At 41.2% G+C, this 19,466-nt stretch overlaps 1 protein-coding gene across 1 annotated transcript; it reads right to left on the minus strand.

Moving 5' to 3' along the window:
- Positions 1–5,603: 5,603 nt before the first annotated feature.
- On the minus strand, positions 5,604–15,947 carry GZMK (granzyme K). Its single transcript, XM_045492217.1, has 5 exons — positions 15,782–15,947; positions 15,273–15,420; positions 8,487–8,637; positions 7,438–7,707; positions 5,604–5,997 (listed from the first exon to the last, which is right to left on the minus strand). Exons 1-5 carry the CDS (start codon positions 15,840–15,842, stop codon positions 5,824–5,826), a joined length of 804 nt encoding a protein of 267 aa, XP_045348173.1. The 5' UTR covers positions 15,843–15,947; the 3' UTR covers positions 5,604–5,823.
- Positions 15,948–19,466: the final 3,519 nt, after the last annotated feature.

The following is a 19,466-nucleotide window of genomic DNA, read 5'->3' on the forward strand; positions in this document are numbered from 1 at the left end:
TCAGCTCTCTTTAAAGGAAATTTCTGGAAGCCCCCATCCAATGATTTTCACTTACATCTCTTTGACCGCTTCTAGCAATGAGAGAGGCTGGAAAACACCATTTTCATTCTGTGTACATGTATGACTCCAAATAAAATTTGAGTTTTGTTACCAGAGAAGAGAGGAGATGGCTGATGGGTAGCAAACCAGCAGCCTCTGCTACAAGAAGAACCAGACAGAACACAGCTAAAACAAAACATCATTTTTTCTCGGAGTTATTGGATAATCAGGGTACTAATGGGATCATGTATGCAGAGATACTCCAAGTGTGAGCACATTTCATGCCTGAGGCCAGAGCAGGGATGCGCAGAGTACTCTCTAGGGGAAAGGCAGGCTATTGATCTGTTGAAAGTCTCATGGGGTAGTTAATATTCATTACCTTGGTGAATTTACCAAAGTTCAGGGTTTGGTGGTTTGGTCTCCATTATCGTGGGGATTGAGACTTGAGACTTGGCACAATGAGAGTGAATTTGACTCTTTAAAAAGGTTTTTTTTGGGGGGGTGGGAGGGGGCGCCTGGATGGCTCAGTTGGTTAAGCATCCGACTTTGGCTCAAGTCATGATCTCACGGATCGTGAGTCCAAGCCCCGCATCAGGCTCTGTGCTGACGGCTCAGAGCCTGGAGCCTGCTTCGGATCCTGTGTCTCCCTCTCTCTCTGCCCCTGCCCTGCTCACATTTTGTCTCTGTCTCTCAAAAAGTGAATAAACATTAAAAAAACATTTTTTAAAATGTTTTTATTTATTTTTGAGAGAGAGAGAAAGACAGAGCATGAGCAGGGGAGAGGCAGAGAGAGAGAGAGAGAGAGAGAGAGAGAGAAAGAGAGAGACACAGAATCTGAAGCAGGCTCCAGGTTCTGAGCTGTCAACACAGAGCCCGACGCGGGGCTTGAACTCGTGAACTGCGAGCTCATGACCTGAGCCGAAGTCAGAAGCTCAACCGACTGAGCCACCCAGGTGCCCCAAGAGTGAATTTGACTCATAAAGAGAAGTTCAAATAACCCTAATTTAGAGGTTAAAAAATATTATCACAGATAGCAAAATGTTTATTTATATGCAATAAGAAATGCCTGTTACAGGGAGAAAAACAGTCACAGAGGTTTGCTTGGTGAGAGCGGGATTAGGAAAAGACCAGGTAAGTCAGCTGAATGTTTAGTGGAATTGGGCTACAGTGAAAATGGTCTTGCTGGTCCCTCCTTCCCTTTCTCATCATTTCTGGTTGGTCCACTGCCTGTGTTGCCTCCTTTTCCCAGTATCCACAGCTGCCCTCCTCCCCTTCAGCCTGGGCTGCTAATCTTAAGAATTTTTGACCTTCAAACGGCAGTCTTGCAGGCTTGGGAACCTCACCATCTCTTCAGGGCAATCTTGTGGGTCTCTGCTTTGATCCCATATATACATGGAGTTTAAATTTTAACTCTCAGAGGACAATTTCCTTCTACTTACCTCTAAGTTCTCAAGACAAGCCTCAGGGTAAACCTCGAGTAGGCTGTTACATAGACGTGTACCGTCAAAACCAGAACATGAACACAATCTTTTCGCGGTAGGGAATAAAAGGTGATGAGGAGAGCGTGCCATTCTGGAGCTGACCGATGTGACTCAGCAAAAGAGACTGAAGATGTTAACGTTAGTAAACAGGAAATCAACGTGTGAAACCTTAAAAGCAGGGCTGAGTCACTTAAGATACAAAGAACCCAAATGTGCAGTCAGAGTACATTTGGTGCTCAAATAACTCGCAAGATGACATACGAATGGCTGTGCAGGTGTGCCTCGGTAATCCCGTGAAAGGGTAAGCTTTGGAGAGATCTAGAAACATTACCCTAAGACAGGTGGAGCTATCTCCTTTCTCCATCACATGTGTTCCCTGTCCCAAACAGAGAGCTTAATCAAGAGGAAGAGAGTGTCTGGCAGACTGAGAACAGCTCTCCTTTAATGAGACACCTTTCTGAAGTAATCACGTTTGAAGCACTTCTCTTCCTATCATTTCAGGGTAAGTGGAGATTTATTATGTGCAGAGGGTCAGACAGTAGGACTAATTCTGCTACCTGGTTCTGGACTGGTTTAGTCATTCACCTGAACGCGTGTCCGTTTAGTTCTTGCATTATATTGGTCCTAATTGCTTTTAGGGCTGTCACGTTGTGTTAAAAATGGTTGGACATAAAGTGAAGCATGAAGCTCTTTTCAGTATCTGTGGAGAAGGCAAATGTGATCCGTCCACAGTCGCAAAGAAGGGAAACAGTGGGATCATTTAGAATGACAGCAGCCAAGCATGTTCCCCTACAATCTTTAAGCAGTTTTTAAAATCTAGGTATTTACCTCCTTTTGGCTCTCAGCTTTTCTTAGAGGCCATAGAGGGACTCAAATAATCTCTCAAAGATGAAATTACCCAAACTAAAACACTATAATTTTTTTTAATGCTTGTATTTATTTTTGAGAGAGAGACAGCGTGTGAGTGGGGGAAGGAGCAGAGAGAGAGGGAGACACAGAATCCGAAGCAGGCTCCAGGCTCTGAGCTGTCAGCACAGAGCCCGACGCGGGGCTCGAACTCATGAACTGAGAGATCATGACCTGAGCGGAAGTCGGAGGTTTACCGACCGAGCCACCCAGGCACCCCCCAAACTAAAACACTATATACTTTTAGTCTAGTTTGGGAAGATTTTGGTATGTTTCATAAAATACTACTTCCCTGGGAGGATGAGGGATACTTTTCAATTGTGGGCTCTATCATCAGCACTCGTCAAAATAAACTGTTGATCTTCCAGTCAAAGAGTCACCAGATGTACCGTAGCCGTTGACAGAAGCTTCCTCTCTGGCGTTCTTCTCTGGTTTGACTATTGGATGTGAACAGCATGGAGTCTAAAATCAAAACAAGTCTCAGGTTTTAGTGAAAGTTTTCAGGATACTCACCAACTGTAATCAGAGGGCATCTCAGTAAGTCCTTTGGCTAGATTAAAGAGACTAGCAACTGTATATTCCATAGATTTGGAATTTAGATGAAATGTATAATACCTTCTAAAAAATGCTTATTTATTTATTTTGAGAGAGAGAGAGACAGCAGGGGGAGGAGCAGAGAGGGAGAGAGAGAATCGCAATCAGTCTCCTTGTTGTCAGTGCAGAGCCGGATGTGGGGCTCTGTCTCATCAGCTGTGAGACCATGACCTGAGCCAAAATCAAGAGACGGATGCTCAAATGACTGAGCCACCCAGGTGCCCCTGATGGTGACTCCAGAATCTGCAATTTCCCCTCTTTCTTCTCTTAGGAAATATAGTCTCGGATTTATGGGTCAAAATCAGTATATTGTTAATGAATCAAAATGACACAAAATGGAATACCGAAACAACCTGTTTACTACTTACTTTCAAAGTGGTGCTATAATTTTAATTAGGTTCCTTTTTAACCCAGTGCATCTGCTCGTCTGAGTATTTCTAGCAGAGTAATCTTGGTGACTGATTTCTAAGAACCATGACAACAAACAACAACAACAACAACAAAAAACAAATAAAAGCATCCAACTTTATGTGAATGTAAGAAAACCCAATGGTGGCAACTAGAAATGAGCACTATTTATCCTCCGGAACCCAAATGAAATATGGAGGCTGAGATTGACTCTTTGGTTTCTGACTGTTGACGGAGAAGCCTGAATGACTCCCCCCATCCTCCACCACCAAATTAGAAATTGTCAGAACTCTAATCACGAGTCAGGGGACAGTCACAGTCAAGGACAGTGAGACCCTTGGGTGCCCTTACTGAGTTGCACTCTGGTCTTCAGTTCTCAGTTCACACTCATAAAAAACAATCCTAAGACACTTATTCTTTTCTATTAGATGTTTTTAAGGGTGGCTTTATCAGTGGCTTTCAGAATTGCTCATCAGAATCAATTGAATTGCTTTTCAACAGTGCAGACTTTCAGGCCCACCTCAAGCCTATTAAATCTGAATTTCTGAGCGAGGGATTGGGGCAATGTGTGTTACAAAAGTATCTTCACAAGGGATCTGATGCAGCTGAGAAGGATACAGGAACCCTGACACAAGGTCCTTTGACACAGATCCCCCAAGTTCTCTCCAGGCTCTGTGCCAGCCCCAGTGGTCCTACTTCTGGGCAGATAAGTTTATTTTTATTTCCTGGATATCGTAATTCATATAACTGATTGTGTTCCTCTTTTTGCATCGACTGATGTGAAGGATAAAGGCAAATATGGCTCCTTCTAGCAACCGTGTGGGAAGAAAATTGTGGCCCTTTGGGTATTAACACCCCTGTCTTCATCATTCTTCAAAGCTCTCATTTCCCCTTTGCCTCGGTTTCTTTACCAAATTATTTCTTTGTTTATAATTTAAAAAATTCTTTTTTTACCTTTTTACCCCCTTCACCCATTTCTCCTCCCCCCCAACTCCCCACCTCTGACAATCTCCAATCTGTTCCCTATATCTATAAGCGAGAAGATTCTGCATAGAAGAGAGATCATATAGTATTTGTCTTTGTCTGACTTATTTCACTTAGCATAATGTCCTCAAGGCCCATCCATGTTGTCACAAATGGAAAAATTTCATTCTTTTTTATGGCTGAATATTATATATATATATATATATATATATATATATATAATTTCTTTATCTGTTCTTCAATCAATGAACACTTAACTTCTTTCCATATCTTGGTCATTATAAATGATGCTTCAATGCAGATATTTCCTCTCAAGTTAGTGTTTTCATTTTATTCAGGTAAATACCCAGAAGTGGAACTTCTGCATCACATAACATTTCTACTTTTAATTTTTTCAGGAAAAATACTTTTAGTTTCATATTTTGTTTTATTGCAGGTATTTTTATACATTGCCTTAAACCCTCTTTGGAACAAAGTGACATCAGTAAATAATAATATTTATAGACCTTGATGATTCTTTCTTAACTTGAGTTGGAGTGTTTGCACTTACTGTTTCTTATTTTATTTTATTTTATTTTATTTTATTTTATTTTATTTTATTTTAAAGTTTACTTGTTTATTTTGAGAAAGAGAGAATACCAAACAGGCTCCATGCTGTCAGCACCGAGCCTGATGTGGGGCTCAAGCCCACAAACCAGGAGACCATGACCTGAGCCAAAATCGAGTCGGATGCTTAACCGACTGAGCCACGCAGGCATCCCACTGGTGCTCATTTTAAAAATGCAGTTTAGGGGGCGCCTGGGTGGCTCAGTCGGTTAAGCGGCCGACTTCGGCTCAGGTCATGATCTCGCGGTCCGTGAGTTCGAGCCCCGCGTCAGGCTCTGTGCTGACAACTCAGAACCTGGAGCCTGTTTCAGATTCTGTGTCTGCCTCTCTCTGACCCTCCCCTGTTCATGCTCTGTCTCTCCCTGTCCTAAAAATAAAACGTTAAAAAAAATAAAAAAAAAATTAAAAAATTTAAAAAAAATGCAGTTTAGGATAAAATCCACGGCAGAAATCACAGCATAAACCTGGCTGAAGGTGGAGCCTGGCTAAGGCCTTGCTTAATCACCTTTTGCCCTTTGTGAGAGTGTGAGTGGAGTGGGGGGTATATCGTTTGCCGGACCTCATTTCCATAAAAAGAAAACGCCATAGTCTTCTAACTTTTATTCAGAATGAAATCAGCACAGTAAAAATACAGCAGTTATAGATGTGGGAAAGAACTTGATTCCTTGACAAAATCAGTCCTAAGGGGGCAGGAGTGGTCCCTGACTGAGTTCCACTTAAACGACATCCAACTACATATGAAGACAAAGTGGCCTCTAGAACATCTTATGAAAACACAACAAGCCAGCTGGTGGATCCAAGAAAATCACTCGTAGTCGTAGTTTGCATGAGATGGGGCAAGCTTGCTTTTAATCCAAGCCTGGTATTTCTGGGTTATTAGGGTGTAGATTCCAGGCTTCTTGGGATGGCCACATTGATGACCTCCAGAGACTAAAGCATGGAAGGCACCTTTGCAAACCAAGGGGCCACCCGAGTCACCCTGGAAAGAAGAAAATAGACAGATACTTGGTAAGAAGCTGTTGAACTTTTTCTACCACCAATTATTGATTATTCAAAGGATTATTACACGGGCCCTTGGTTTGGTCGTATCCTGAAAGAGGGCCGATACAGCCCCTTTCTCAGTGTGGGTTGTCTCCGTTTCTGGCCAGGACAATGATTCTGTCCATCTGTCTGCCTGCCTGTCTGTCTGTCTGTCTCTCTCTCTGCCCACGTCTCTGTCTAGGACTACATGTAAAAACAGCCTTTGGTAATCCGTGACTATAGAACTTTAATCCTTAAGGAATTAGTAAGTGCAAAGTTTAAAATAACCCACTGAAATGAGAGAAATGTTTCAAGCTGTAAATTTCATGTTGGTGCTCCTGGATCTGCAATCAAGTTGCTATAGGAACAGGCAGAAAAGAGAAATATATTGTAGCAAATATATTGGTGGCAGGGACTCTATCTTACTTTTTTCCCTTTTTGCATTCTCGCGTAATTGAACGTAATGCTCTACATGTACACAACACTTCGCGAAGACTTGCTCAATGAACTGATTCCAGAGGACTCGGTTCAACATGTAACTAAGATCTGTCAAGGAAAGTGACAGAATGATAAGAGGGGGCTTTCAAGTCTGGAAAGCGACCTTTGCCTCTGCTGCCACTCACATTGCAAATTACAGCATGTTGTGCTCTGGTCAGCCATGACAATAGAGGTGTAGGGGGGTGACAGTGTTGGGGCGCTTCAGATATACGTGGTCTCTGAAATCATTATACCCTCCCCTTGATAATGCTTAATACAGCATGATGCGAATAGTGCATTCTAATGTCTTAAAGATCGGAAATTCATCTGCACCATTTGTCACTTGTAAACACGAATACCTGTGGTTTTTGTGTTTTTGGTTTTTTTTTTTTTGTTTGTTTTGTTTTTTTACTGCCTCAGGAAACCAAAGATTCTGAAAAGTATAACTATGGTTCCTTTTAGTCAATTTATCAACATTATTGAAGAAACACATACTATATATTTCAGATGCAGTCTGTTATCCTGATTAACAAATTTATGTATTTATGTATGTATGTATGTATTTATTCTTTCTTAAGTAGGCTTCCCACTCAGTGTGGAGCCCAATGTGGGGCTTGAACTCACAACCCTGAGATCAAGATGACCTGAGCTGAGGTCAAGAGTTAGACACTTAATCTACTGAACCACCCAGGCACCCCCTGATTAACAAATATTTGGAGGGTGCTTATGTCTTGGGGAAGTTCTTATGACTCATTCACATGGGAGGATGAGAAAGAGAACTCAGTGGAGAAATGGAGAGGAACTTTCCGGAGTTGTGATTTTGTGTTCTCCTTACCTCCCCTCTGGGCTGGGGAGCGAATGGAGCCTTTGATTGCACACAACACAGCACTCTGAGATGCCTGTTTGCCTGATAGTCTCTTACCTGGCAGGAATCTTTGTGGCCTCTGTCATCTCCTGCACATATCATGCCTTTAGTTATAACAGGGCTGTGGTTGTAATAACTTGGGCTGTTGCAAAGTTTTCGACTTATGACAGTAACGGTGACTTCACGCAGGGTATCGGAGATCCTTAAAAATTCTGGGTCGGTGGCTCCCCAGCCAGTAACCTGGCATTTTGTTCCAGCTCTAATATCATTTTTGGAGCTTGGGTGCAGCAGCTGAACATGTTGGTTGAGTGTTGCAGCCGTGTGAAGCTGACAGATTGAAAAGAGAATAAATAATCATTCGTTCCCAGTAGTATTCTGCTATTAGTCTAAGCGATGTATGTGTGGTCCCTTTGGTCTAGGAAGGCATCCCTCTTCTTGAATCTACTTTGGTGGTAGCCTGCAGCTGTATTTGTGGCTGTTGCTTTTCTGAAATGCTCCCCATTCCCTGTAGAGCTCAGTGAGGCTCGGGGAGGGAGCTTACACAGAGCAGGAATTTTTGCCCAGTCTTAAGCAAACTGGCCTTTGCTCTGCATTGGATGGGTTTCTGTGGAATAACATCCATAGGTCATGACTTTGAGGGCTGGGCTGTTTCCGCTGGATAAGACCCTTGAGTATGGTCTAGACTGAGTTTGGACTAGACTAAGTATGGTCTAGACTAAGATATAACTCACTTCTGTGTCCCTGAATTCACTTGGTTGGCTCAGTTGTATAAAGGACTTGTATTTTTCATTTGCTAATGATAAAAGCATTTGGGAAAAAAGCTTTCCAGTGGGGATCCTTGGGCTTGCTGGGATGTTCCCTTCCCACATGTGTGAGCATCATGACTGCTTTTCCTTGTATAAACACAGCCCTCATGCATTTGTGATCAATTCTTGTTTCTTTTAAGGCTGTATATAGAGTAGAATGGGCCTTTATAGAATATGTCACAGTTACCTCAGACGTGGGGATGATGCTAACAAGATGCTTTTGATTGACAACTTAACAACTGAAATATGCTATGCTATATAAGAATGCTGGAGAAATTGAAGGAAGGCAATACTACGTACCTGAATTAGCATAATATCATTTGATTTACGATATGATGTAAGTCTTGAGAATGGTATGAATTTTTTAATATCAAACATTTGTTTGGAGGCCTCATTCTTTGAGAGAGAGTGTGCTCCTAAAATCACTTTGAAAAGGTGGCCTTTGTGATTCCTAAAAAAAAGCAGAAAATAGAAGGAACAGAATAAGTACCAAATACCCCAATGGGGGGTAAAAATGGTGGACAAGGAACAAGGACCGTCTCCAAGGTAACACATCTAGGATTAGGTGGAGTGACAGAGGTCTTTGTGGACCCAAGCATGAATGGACAATATCAAAGGCCAAAGATCTGCTCTCAGACTCACCCCAATTCAAAATTCCATAGTATTGGAAAAGGATATCAGAACTTATACCCTACTGTGGGGAAAAGGAATGAAGTTCTAACTGACTGAGATCAAGTTTACAACAAAATTATGTTAATTTATGTAGAAATACATTCTATTTCTTGAGTTGTGGGTTGAAATTTATATCCATCAATGTTAATATTTTAATTAAGGTAAAATATACATAAACTTAAACTTTAAACCATTTTGAAGCGTACCGTTCTGTAGCATTAAATACACTTACATTGTTGTTCATGTCTCACTACCATCAATCTCCAGAACTTTCTCATCTTCCCAACGTTAAGTGTTTTAATAACTAAAAGGTAAAAACTCAACTCTGCATTTGCTAATCTTGTATATCTAGACCTCATCTCAGGGCCATTTGGAGAATAAGACCCATTACATGGCTGTCAGATAAGCTATGTTCTGTCCCTTCAATTAGAAAGGGTATTTGGACAAGAAAGGAAAATGTTCCTCAAGGTGAAAAATAATTGCTAATTTGAAATAAAGACACTGTAGGGTTGGTAGACATTGAAAATTCCATTCTGGAGATTTAGAAGTTATAAACAGGTGAGTCAGATAAAGAAACAATAGTTTTGTTTTGTTTTGTTTTGTTTTGTTTTGTTTTACCCCTGGTCGCACACAGTTCTAGTACCATTGTTTCAATAGTGCCACAATTGATTTGATTTACTGCATGTTGGACAAAATTACATTTACATCTAGTTATGAAAATAGAAACAATTTTTTTTAAGATCTTGACAAAACCTTGGGGCTTTTGGCATACTGTAAAAAAAATCCCATTTTAACGTGTGCCTTTAGGAAGCCACTTCAAATCCTTTAGGAAGGAAGGAAGGTTATGAAAGGACATTTGTTTACATACAACTATTTCATTGTCACTTGAAAAAGGGATCAAGACAGATTACAATAAAAACATCCATACCCACATGAGTCAGACAGAGAAAGACAAATGGTTTTTGCTTATATGTGGAATCTAAAAAACAAAACAAACGAACAAACAAACAGAAACAGATTCATAGATACAGAGAACAAACTGGTGGTTGTCAGAGGGGAGAAGTGGGGGGGGGGATGGGCAAAATAGGTGAAAGGAATTAAGAGGTACAAACTTTCAGTTATAAAATAACTCAAGGGGATGAAAAGTACAGCATAGGGAATATAGTCAAAAATATTGCAATACCTTTGGTAACAGATGGTAATTACACTTATAGTGACCATTTCATCATGCACGTAATTGTCGAATCTCTATGTTATACATCTGAAACTAATATAATATTGCATGTCAACTATACTTTAATTAAAAATAAAAAAAACACACATTCCCATACCTACAGATTAATAAAGATTAATAAGAATTTTTTAAAAATACAAAAACATATAGGAAAAGGAATAAAAGTGTTGTTTCAGCTTTGAAGAATAAGCTCATGACTATGGTAAGGTAGTTTTGAATATGGTGGGACTGTGGCTGCTGGGAATGATCACTGTTCAGTTTCTACCAAAAGAGTTTATTTTGGTTTATTTGGGGAATTTCAGCTCTATTTGTTGAAAAGTTTTCCTATTGCAAAATCAGGATGGGGATGAAATTTCTCAAAGGATGTGGATCAGATTTCCTAGGATTGATTCAAACTCAAATTCAACATACTCATTAAATCCAAACTTTGGGGGTGGGGGTGGGGAGGGTAGAAAATGATACCAAAGCCCCGGGACTACTGCTTTAACAGAAAAGATGGATACATGCATAAATAACTAACACAAGGAAGGCTGTGAGGTTCAAATGCAGGGTGTGGAAGATGAATTTTGATTAGGGGATGGATGCCGAAAATTTTTCTGATCTTCCTCATCTTTTACCAATTTCCTTGATGAGTTAATGCCTTTGAAATGTTTTGATTATTTTCATTTCCACTGGGACATGTTAATATCAAAAACAACCCAAGCAGACCACGAACGCTCTCTGACTTCCCATTTCCGGGTACACTTCATCTGTAATCTATACTACAAAGGTCAATTTTTCTTCCCACAGAATACCTGGAATTACCTGAGTTCTAGGTTCCCCCTCCTTAGCTAAACCCACGTCTGAATTCACACAGAAAAGAAGTCATGATACCGGCGTTTTTCATTCATTTGTTTGTTGTAGGGTTTTTCTTGGACCACCTGCTTCAGAATCATATGGAGATGTGTGTTTATATTTTTTTAATTTTTTAAAGTTTATTTATTTTGAGAGAGAGGGAGAGAGAGAGAGAGAGAGAGGAAGAGGGAAGACAGAGAGAGTGAGAGAGAGTGATAGAGAAACCCAAGCAGGTTCCGTGCTGACAATGCAGAGCTTGACACGGGGCTCAAACCGTGAGATCATGACTTGAGCCAAAATCAAGAGATGGACACTTAACTGACTGAGTCACCCAGGTGCCCTTGGAGTGTTTAAAACAAAATACAGCTTTCTGAGTCTCAGCCTGGACTTACCTGGAACAGAACTACATGCAGAACAGGAACAAAAATATCGTTTGCAGTCTTTTCTGGACATCCAAGCTTCTACTGAAATACCCTCACTATTGGGCCTAAAAGTAACCCTTCTACCCTTCTCAGTATTGCTCAAGTTGATGTGCTGTATAGTCCTCACTGGTAAAAGGGTTCTTTGGCCAAAGGTGACACACATGATAAGTAGGGAAAGCAGGACTCAAACCCAGCTTTCGTGATTTCAAGTCCAGTGCTCTTTCCATGACACCTCTGTAAGCCCCATGCCAAGCCCCTTCGAGACTCTTGTTTCCTCTGCCATTTGCCTTGGCACTGAGCCATGTTTCTGCTTAGACACTCCTCCAGGGCAGACAAAGACAGGGTCCTTATTTCCTGGAGGTCTCTTTAGTCTAAGAGAGGAGGGAATTACCTGGTTGTCAGAGAGGAGCTATTACAGTCCCATCCTCAACACGACTGGATCATCGGACTTGTGCCTCAGTGACTACCATGGAAAGTACAGATAATAACGTAATGACGTTATATGCCATTTACTAGGTTATTGTGGTGTGTCAGGTTTTGTGCTAAGCGTTTTACATATTTTCCCTCATTTAAACCTCACAGCAGTCCTGTGAGGGAGGTATTACGATTATCCCCACTTTTCAGATGAGAAGACTGAGAGGCAGGTAAATTAACAAACTCGAGAAAGTCCCACAGACATTAAGGGGAGGCTCCAGGATGCAATGCAGGCGGGACTGAAGTTCAGCTGGTTTGAGTCTGGGGTCTGAATCCTGACCATTTACTCTGGGTGCCCCGAGTTGTCTGAGGTGGGATGAGGCCATGTGGAAGGGGCGGGGAAGGGGGGGGGCGGGGAGGGGGGGGCGGTCATCTAATTACAGCCCAAGCAGGTGAGAGGAGGGGTGCTCCGTGAGGGAAGGCATAAGAGGGGATTCAGGAAGACGGTGGACGACAGTTGGTGAGAATTTTGCTTCTGATAAATCGAAAGACTGAACATAAGTTTAGACAAAAGCCTTTTTACTGGTTTGCTTTTATAGTTGGCATGGCAACTAGTGGAGGGGCCAAGAGACGCAGTGGGGAACGGCTAGTGAGATGGGGGCACCCCAGATTTGGCCTCCTTCACAGTTTTGCTGCAAGAGGGGGCCTGGAATTAGTAAGCTATTCCCCCAGGATGCTTGGGAGTACATTTGTGGGAAGCCACCATTAAACTATTTCAGAAATATTTTGGATTTCATAAAGCTTAATATTTTTCTAAGCATCAATCCGCCTACATTTTTACACCCAAGTGTCCTGTACAGGAAATCTGACCCACATATTCTGGAGTTCTTTAAACTCTGGCCATTGAAAATGGTATTTAGCAAGAGTTGGTTTTTCTTTCTTTCTGTCTTTTTTTTTTTTTTTTTTAAATTTACTTCCAAGACCTCTTTTCCCCAATTTGTCAGTTTGAGGACCCACTCCTACTGAGTTAAGTTCATTTGACAAAATTTTAAATTCAAATTAATACTATTATTCACTTTTTGGATAGCACTTTATGGCTTGTAAAGGACTTGACACACTGTGTTTTTGGCTTAGAAAAAAAAAAAAAAGTCCTCCAATTTCTCTCCTTCCTTCTATCCAGCCTTTGTTGAGCGTTTATAATAAGTCAAGCTCTGTGTCTGGGTAGGTTAGAGTCCACTTGAATGTGTACCATAAGAATATTTGAAGATGTGCATATTTTGAATGGGATGAACATTTATTGGTAGTCACCCTCTGCCTAGCTGGTCCCCGGAGGGCACACATGCTCTGAATAGGGACATAAGGGTGACTTCTATGACAGCAAACCCTCATTTGAATGAGGTAGCCATTTTAAATTGGAAATCAGTGGCTTGCTATTTAGAAATAAAACAGAAGTCCTCACTTTCCACAGGCTTCAAAATTCCTAATTTGTGTCTAGTCTTATTAAAAAGGGGGGCAAGTCAATTCAGTTGTTCTGTTGCCTGGAGAGCAAACCATTGTGGTCAAGAGATTCTTAAGTGAAGCGCTCTAATGTTCGTCAGGAAAGAAGTCCCCATCTCTTCTTGGCTCATGTGGGCAAGAAACATAAGGAAGAAACATACAAACAACAACAAAAACAAATAAAAAACAAACAAAAAACACCCTCTCCCCAAACCAAACAAGTAAACAAAACAGCAGCAAACAGCAAATTGGTTTTCCATTGCTTTTCTTTTTGCAAAGGTTACAGCACCCCAAGAAGAGTGTTGGACTTTTTTTTAGCTGACGTAAGAGAATCACAGACCAAAATGTAGTATGAGAGGTTATGATCTGTCTTCGGAAAAGCTTTGTTCTAAGTATTCCAGAAAAAATAACTCTTTCTCTCCCTGTGCAAATCAGCTATAACTTTTCTGTTTTTAACTGGGAAGTCTGTTGCCACTTTCCAGCTGTGATTCCCAAACTGTGGGCCTCAGGCCTCTGGGGTGGAAGGTGATGCACAGGCGTTAACATAAGGAGTCTAAAAATCCATTTAACAAAGCAGGCTTCTTGTACACATAACAATAACAGCTGCAATTTATTCGTACTTACTCTGTGCTAAGCAGACCAAAATATTTAAATTTTTTTTTTAACGTTTATTCATTTTTTGATAGAGAGAGACAGAGCGTGAGTCGGGGAGGGGCAGAGAGAGAGGGAGACACAGAATCCGAAGCAGGCTCCAAGCTTCCAACTGACAGCACAGAGCCCGACGCGGGGCTCGAACTCACGGACCGTGAGATCATGACCTGAGCTGAAGTCGGACGCTTAACTGACTGAGCCACCCAGGCGCCCCAGCATACTAAAATATTTAAATAGATACTGTTTAATCCTCAAAACCCCACAAAGCAGGTACTGTTATTATTATTACCCTTTTGTAAAACGGGAAAGGGAAGGTGCAAACTCAAGTTGTCTGAAAAGTTCTGGAATGCCACTCTCCAACTACTACTGTTGCTGTCTTCCCTGGCATTACACGGAGGACTTGGATTTGTCCAACGGCTTGCCTGGGAAAGGTGGCCCAGCTCTCCCTGAAAAGGAAAACTCAGGGCAGAAAACTTGGGTGTGCAAGAGGCTAAGTGAACTCCACCAGTTGGTCAGTGATCACAGAAGCTAAGGGTAGATCAGAATCTTGCCATTCACATGGCACAACATGGATGGACTTAGAGGGTATTATGCCAGGAGAAAGAAGCCAGAGAAGGACTAATACCTTATGATTTCACCTACATGTGGAATGTAAAAAACAGAAACAAAAACAGTGAACAAATAAACAATAACAACAAAAAAGAGAGAAACAGACACAAAAATGTGGCGAACAAACTGGTGGTTGCCAGAGGAAAGTGGAGGGGGGCTGGACAAAATGGGTGAGGGGGATTAATAAGTCACGGGGATGATGAATACAGCATAGGGAACAGAGTCAGTAATATTGTAATGCACTTAATCGTGTTGAACCTCTCAGAATATATTTAATTTTTGCATCACTGTGTTGTACATCTGAAACTCCTTTAATATTGTATGTCAACTCTACTTCAACTAAAAAATATGTGGGGCGCCTGGGTGGCGCAGTCGGTTAAGCGTCCGACTTCGGCCAGGTCACGATCTCGCGGTTCGTGACTTCGAGCCCGGCGTCGGCCTCTGGGCTGATGGCTCAGAGCCTGGAGCCTGTTTCTGATTCTGTGTCTCCCTCTCTCTCTGCCCCTCCCCCGTTCATGCTCTGTCTCTCTCTGTCCCAAAAATAAATAAACGTTGAAAAAAAAAATAAAAAATATGTATGTATATATGAACAGAACTATCATGAATACCCCTTGATATTACATGTGTATTCATCAAACGTTTCTGTGCTCATCACATTTAGAATGCTCAAAAACAAAATTGTCTCCCGGGGCAGGGGAGCTTCTCTTTTGGCCAGTCGAGGTAGAACACGAAAGCCCAGAGCAGGGGACTCACCGGGAGCGGCAGTGGGCTGCCGAAAGCACCCACTGTGGGTGGATCAGCACTCCACCGCAGACATGGTGGCCGCTGTACTGGATGGAAGCCATGAATGGCCTGGAATGTGGCGACACTTCTCTCCCTCCAATAATCTCCATGCTGAAACCTACAGAAGAAAACCCAAAGATTCAATCAACATGAGAGATCTGAGCAGATTATTTCACGTCATTCTTCTTTTGACAGTAAATATATCATTGCAAGGATGAAAAAAAACCAACAACCCTACAGTCACCTAAAAGTTATTATAATTTTACTGGTAAACAATTGTAAAACACATTTAATAATATCTAATAATATATTGGTTTAATCATATGTAATTTAACAATGATATAATCAATAGAAGAATTTAATCGTACAGTTTAGAGGGATAGACATGGTTGTGAGAAATCATTTCATTTATAAGTAACAACACAATCACTTAGAAATTCATTTAACTCTCAGATGTGGTAAGTATAGGAGATACTTACACTCTGGAGTCATAGAAACGCCAGCTGTTAGGAAAATTAGAGAAAAGTAAAACTCCATCATTTCAAAGCCTTGATTTAAGAAGCGCAGGTGAAATACCCTGACTGCACTGGCAAAGGAAAGAAGATTCTGAAGACTGAGTGTTGATTTTGAAAGTTTTAACTGTCTCACCACAAGTGTTCCAGAAGTAAGGTTTTTCACACCTATTTGTGAAAGTGTACATCTGTTTGAGGAGATCGGATCCAAGCTGTTAACACTTTTTTGATGTGTTATGCAATAAGGATCTCATTTCCTGTAACATCTTCGATATCTGAGTACTCGTGTTATAAAAGGTGAAAGAATAATAAATATCCAAGAGCTTAATGAAGTCGCAGACGAAGTCCCAAGGTGTTTATTGCTCTAAATCAATACTTACTATTTTCCTGGCAGAAAATGGTGCCTATCGTATTTGGTTTCTCACCATTTTTCATTTGGACATAGATGTATTACGTAGAGAGACATGGAACTTTGCACGGAGCATGATTGCATTTCAATAAGGCTTGGTTGAAACCTGAACACCATCCAGAGAAAACCATATATTTTGTAGCAAACTTATTCGTAGTCATGCCGTTTACTTTAAATTTGACTAAATCTGGGTTAACTTTAGTTACATTTTGGCGGTGGGGGGAGGAGATTTCATCATGTATTAGAAAGGAACATTAGCAACATATTTGTAATTTGGAGTCTCTCCTTTACCCATTAAAAAAATTTTTTTTTTTAATATATGAAATTTATTGTCAAATTGGTTTCCATACAACACCCAGTGCTCATCCCAAACTCCTTTACTCATTTTTAACTGAAAATTATCATACGGTTTCCCAGGGCCTTGATAATAATATCTTTTCAAAATGAAAGACCACATTTTGTCGTTCTCCCCGGGAACAGATGATACTGTATTACAGTCTTTCTATGGTACTTTCTCATCACTAGCAAAGCTATTAGACTTCATATTCCTCAAGATTCTGTTTGTGCTTCATGCTGATCAAGAGCATACATTTTATAAGATGAGTACAAACAGGTAAATCAGGCACTGGAACCCCAATCCAGAGATACCGACCAAAATTTACCTTGAATTAACAGACCTTATTTTCTTTTCTCTAAGACACATGCGTCCTAGTCTCTATTTTTGTCATCAAGGAGAATTGAAATCTAGAGCTATTATGCTTGGTAGATTGCAAGAGAGTCCTACCAAACTGTTGTTTTTTAGCATAAGACAGTGGGAAAAATAATAAACAATTTTATAATTGTATATTATATCTTATACTTCAAAAATATAAGTGAAGTGTCTTAAATTATTTCCAAAGTTCTCTTTACATGATCACTGATATCTTTTCAGTTCTTATGTCTGTGAGGAAGGCAGGTCAATTATACTCACATTACAAGTGAAGAAACAGGCTCAGGGATGTTAAGTAATTGATCTAAGGTCACACAGCATGCAACTGGGACCAAATCATTTGCCTGACCTGAAATACCTTGTTTGTTAACAAATACATTGCCAGAGCACAGCCTTTGAAAAAGATCCTGTTTTCACTTCACAAGGGTGCAGCACTGGTGAAGGTCTTCTGAGTGTGAAATAAACAGAATTAACAAAACCAGTTCAGAGCAGCGACTTCCTGTTGCAGAATCCCATGGGTGAGACAAGGAGGAGCCAGATCAAGAAAAGCCACGTAATAAACCAAACTTGTTAATTCCAGCCAAATGTCCCTATGAATTTTCGAGTCATCTTTATCACTGCTGATGTGCCTTAGATCCCTCACAAGCCACTTTTCCAAACTGTAAAGTGGACCTGATGATGCCAGCTCCCTACTGTGTCCCAGTGATGTTGGGAACATAAAGAAAATAATGTGTGACACCCGGAAGTGGTTTGAACTCTGAGGAGGAAATGAACTGTGTAAAAGACAGAACTTCATTTCTGGAGGGGTCAGGGGCATGGTGAAAAACATCTGTGGGTTGACTGTTTCTGTGAAGTGAGGACTCGCATCCACATAGGTCCTTGCAAATGACAGGGGATTTTCAACTGAATTTCCAGGGAGGTGGCCGTCAGTCTTGTTTTGTGGATAAAGACCTGCTGGAGATGACCGAGTTAGCAGGTGGCTGCGTCAGTTCTTAAACCCTTATGTGCCGGTCCCAGGCTCCACGTTGCCTTCAACCTGATCACATGCCTGCCCTGCTTTGAGAAGTCTCTGGGGTTCAGGAGTGCTAAGCGGCAAGCTGGCTGTGCAGAGGGGGAAAGGATTTAGCCGTATACCTTGCAATTTGACATGGGTGAGATTTAGTTCAGTCGGGAGGACCAGTCTCCTAACTCTTTCTTGTAGCTGACCTGGAAACTTCTGAGAATCCATTTGGTTCGTAGTAATGAGTTATTCGCTTTTGGCTTTTGGACCAAGGCACCGGTTAATAGTATCATTTGTTATTATATTCAGGATCCTGGATTTGAGAACAGTGAGCTGTGTAACATGATGAGCTCGGCGATCCAATTCATTTCTGGGTGTTGGTTTTGTTCTGTTGAGTCTGCTGTGGGGAGAGCTGTGTTTGCTTTGGATGGCTTTTGCAGCAGCTGTGCTGGGCTGAGAGAGTGTGAGGTGATGCTCAGCGCGGGACTGGCTTCGCGAATTAGGGAACGTGTGGCCTGCTTTTGCTACGTGGTGTTCAGTGGTCCTCATTGGTTGCTCTTGGAGGTGCTGTTTTTTGAGCACAGAGTTTTTGTTTTCTTTCATCCATCCTCTCTCTTTTGATCCTCCAATATTTTGGGAGACCCTTATAGAACAGCTGTCGGTCCAGAGACCGTGGGTGGTTCTCTCAATTCTCTCAATGGGGCTATTTTTCCTTTACCAGCCTAAACACCTGCTTCGTCACTTTCATTAGCCACGCTCTCTAAAGCCACGCCACTCAAAACGTGGCCCCAGAACTGTCTCAGTCTGTGACCTGTTTGTTACCTATCTTGGGTAAACTGAGGACAGAAATTGAGAGTCAGTTTAGAAGCTCTTTATGGCCATTTACCGGGGCTCCCTACTGCTTAATTTTAGTTAATGAAATGCTCTTTCATATCTGTTCCATCTAATCATAAAATAGGGCATATTTTTTTTATGCCTACTATAAAATTTAATGTTTCTATTCACTTGTGTTACACTGAATAGAAGTATCAGTCCACAATGGACTAAAACTGAAACCAAACAAATTAACAAACAAAATGCCAAAACAAAACAAAAACCCAAAACACACCTAGTCTTCCCTGAAGGTAGTTTGACCGCCACTCTGTAGATACAGCTACAAAGCAGATCTGTTTCAAGCCTTTTCTGTCTCTTCCCTCTTAGCCTCCTTTGAAAAAATTTCCCAACACCAAGGCTTCCGAGACTCCCCTGGATGTCCCATCCTTCTCAGCCCCAGGCATGTGAGATCAGGATTAGGCAGAATTCCCCTGGGTCCTTCCTTCATGGCCCACCACCCTACTAGCCTTGACTTCTGTTCAGTAATGGTTTAGCTCATTTGAGAAATGAATCTGCCAACAATTATGATGAAATTATGGCAGTTTTTAAAAAAAAATTTTTAATGTTTATTTATTTTTTTGAGAGACAGAGACAGAATGTGAGCAAGGGAGGAGCAGAGATAGAAAGACAGAGAGAGAGAGACACGCAGAATCTGAAGCAG

Source organism: Leopardus geoffroyi, chromosome A1 (assembly GCF_018350155.1).
Source record: "Leopardus geoffroyi isolate Oge1 chromosome A1, O.geoffroyi_Oge1_pat1.0, whole genome shotgun sequence".
Lineage (NCBI taxonomy): Eukaryota > Metazoa > Chordata > Mammalia > Carnivora > Felidae > Leopardus > Leopardus geoffroyi.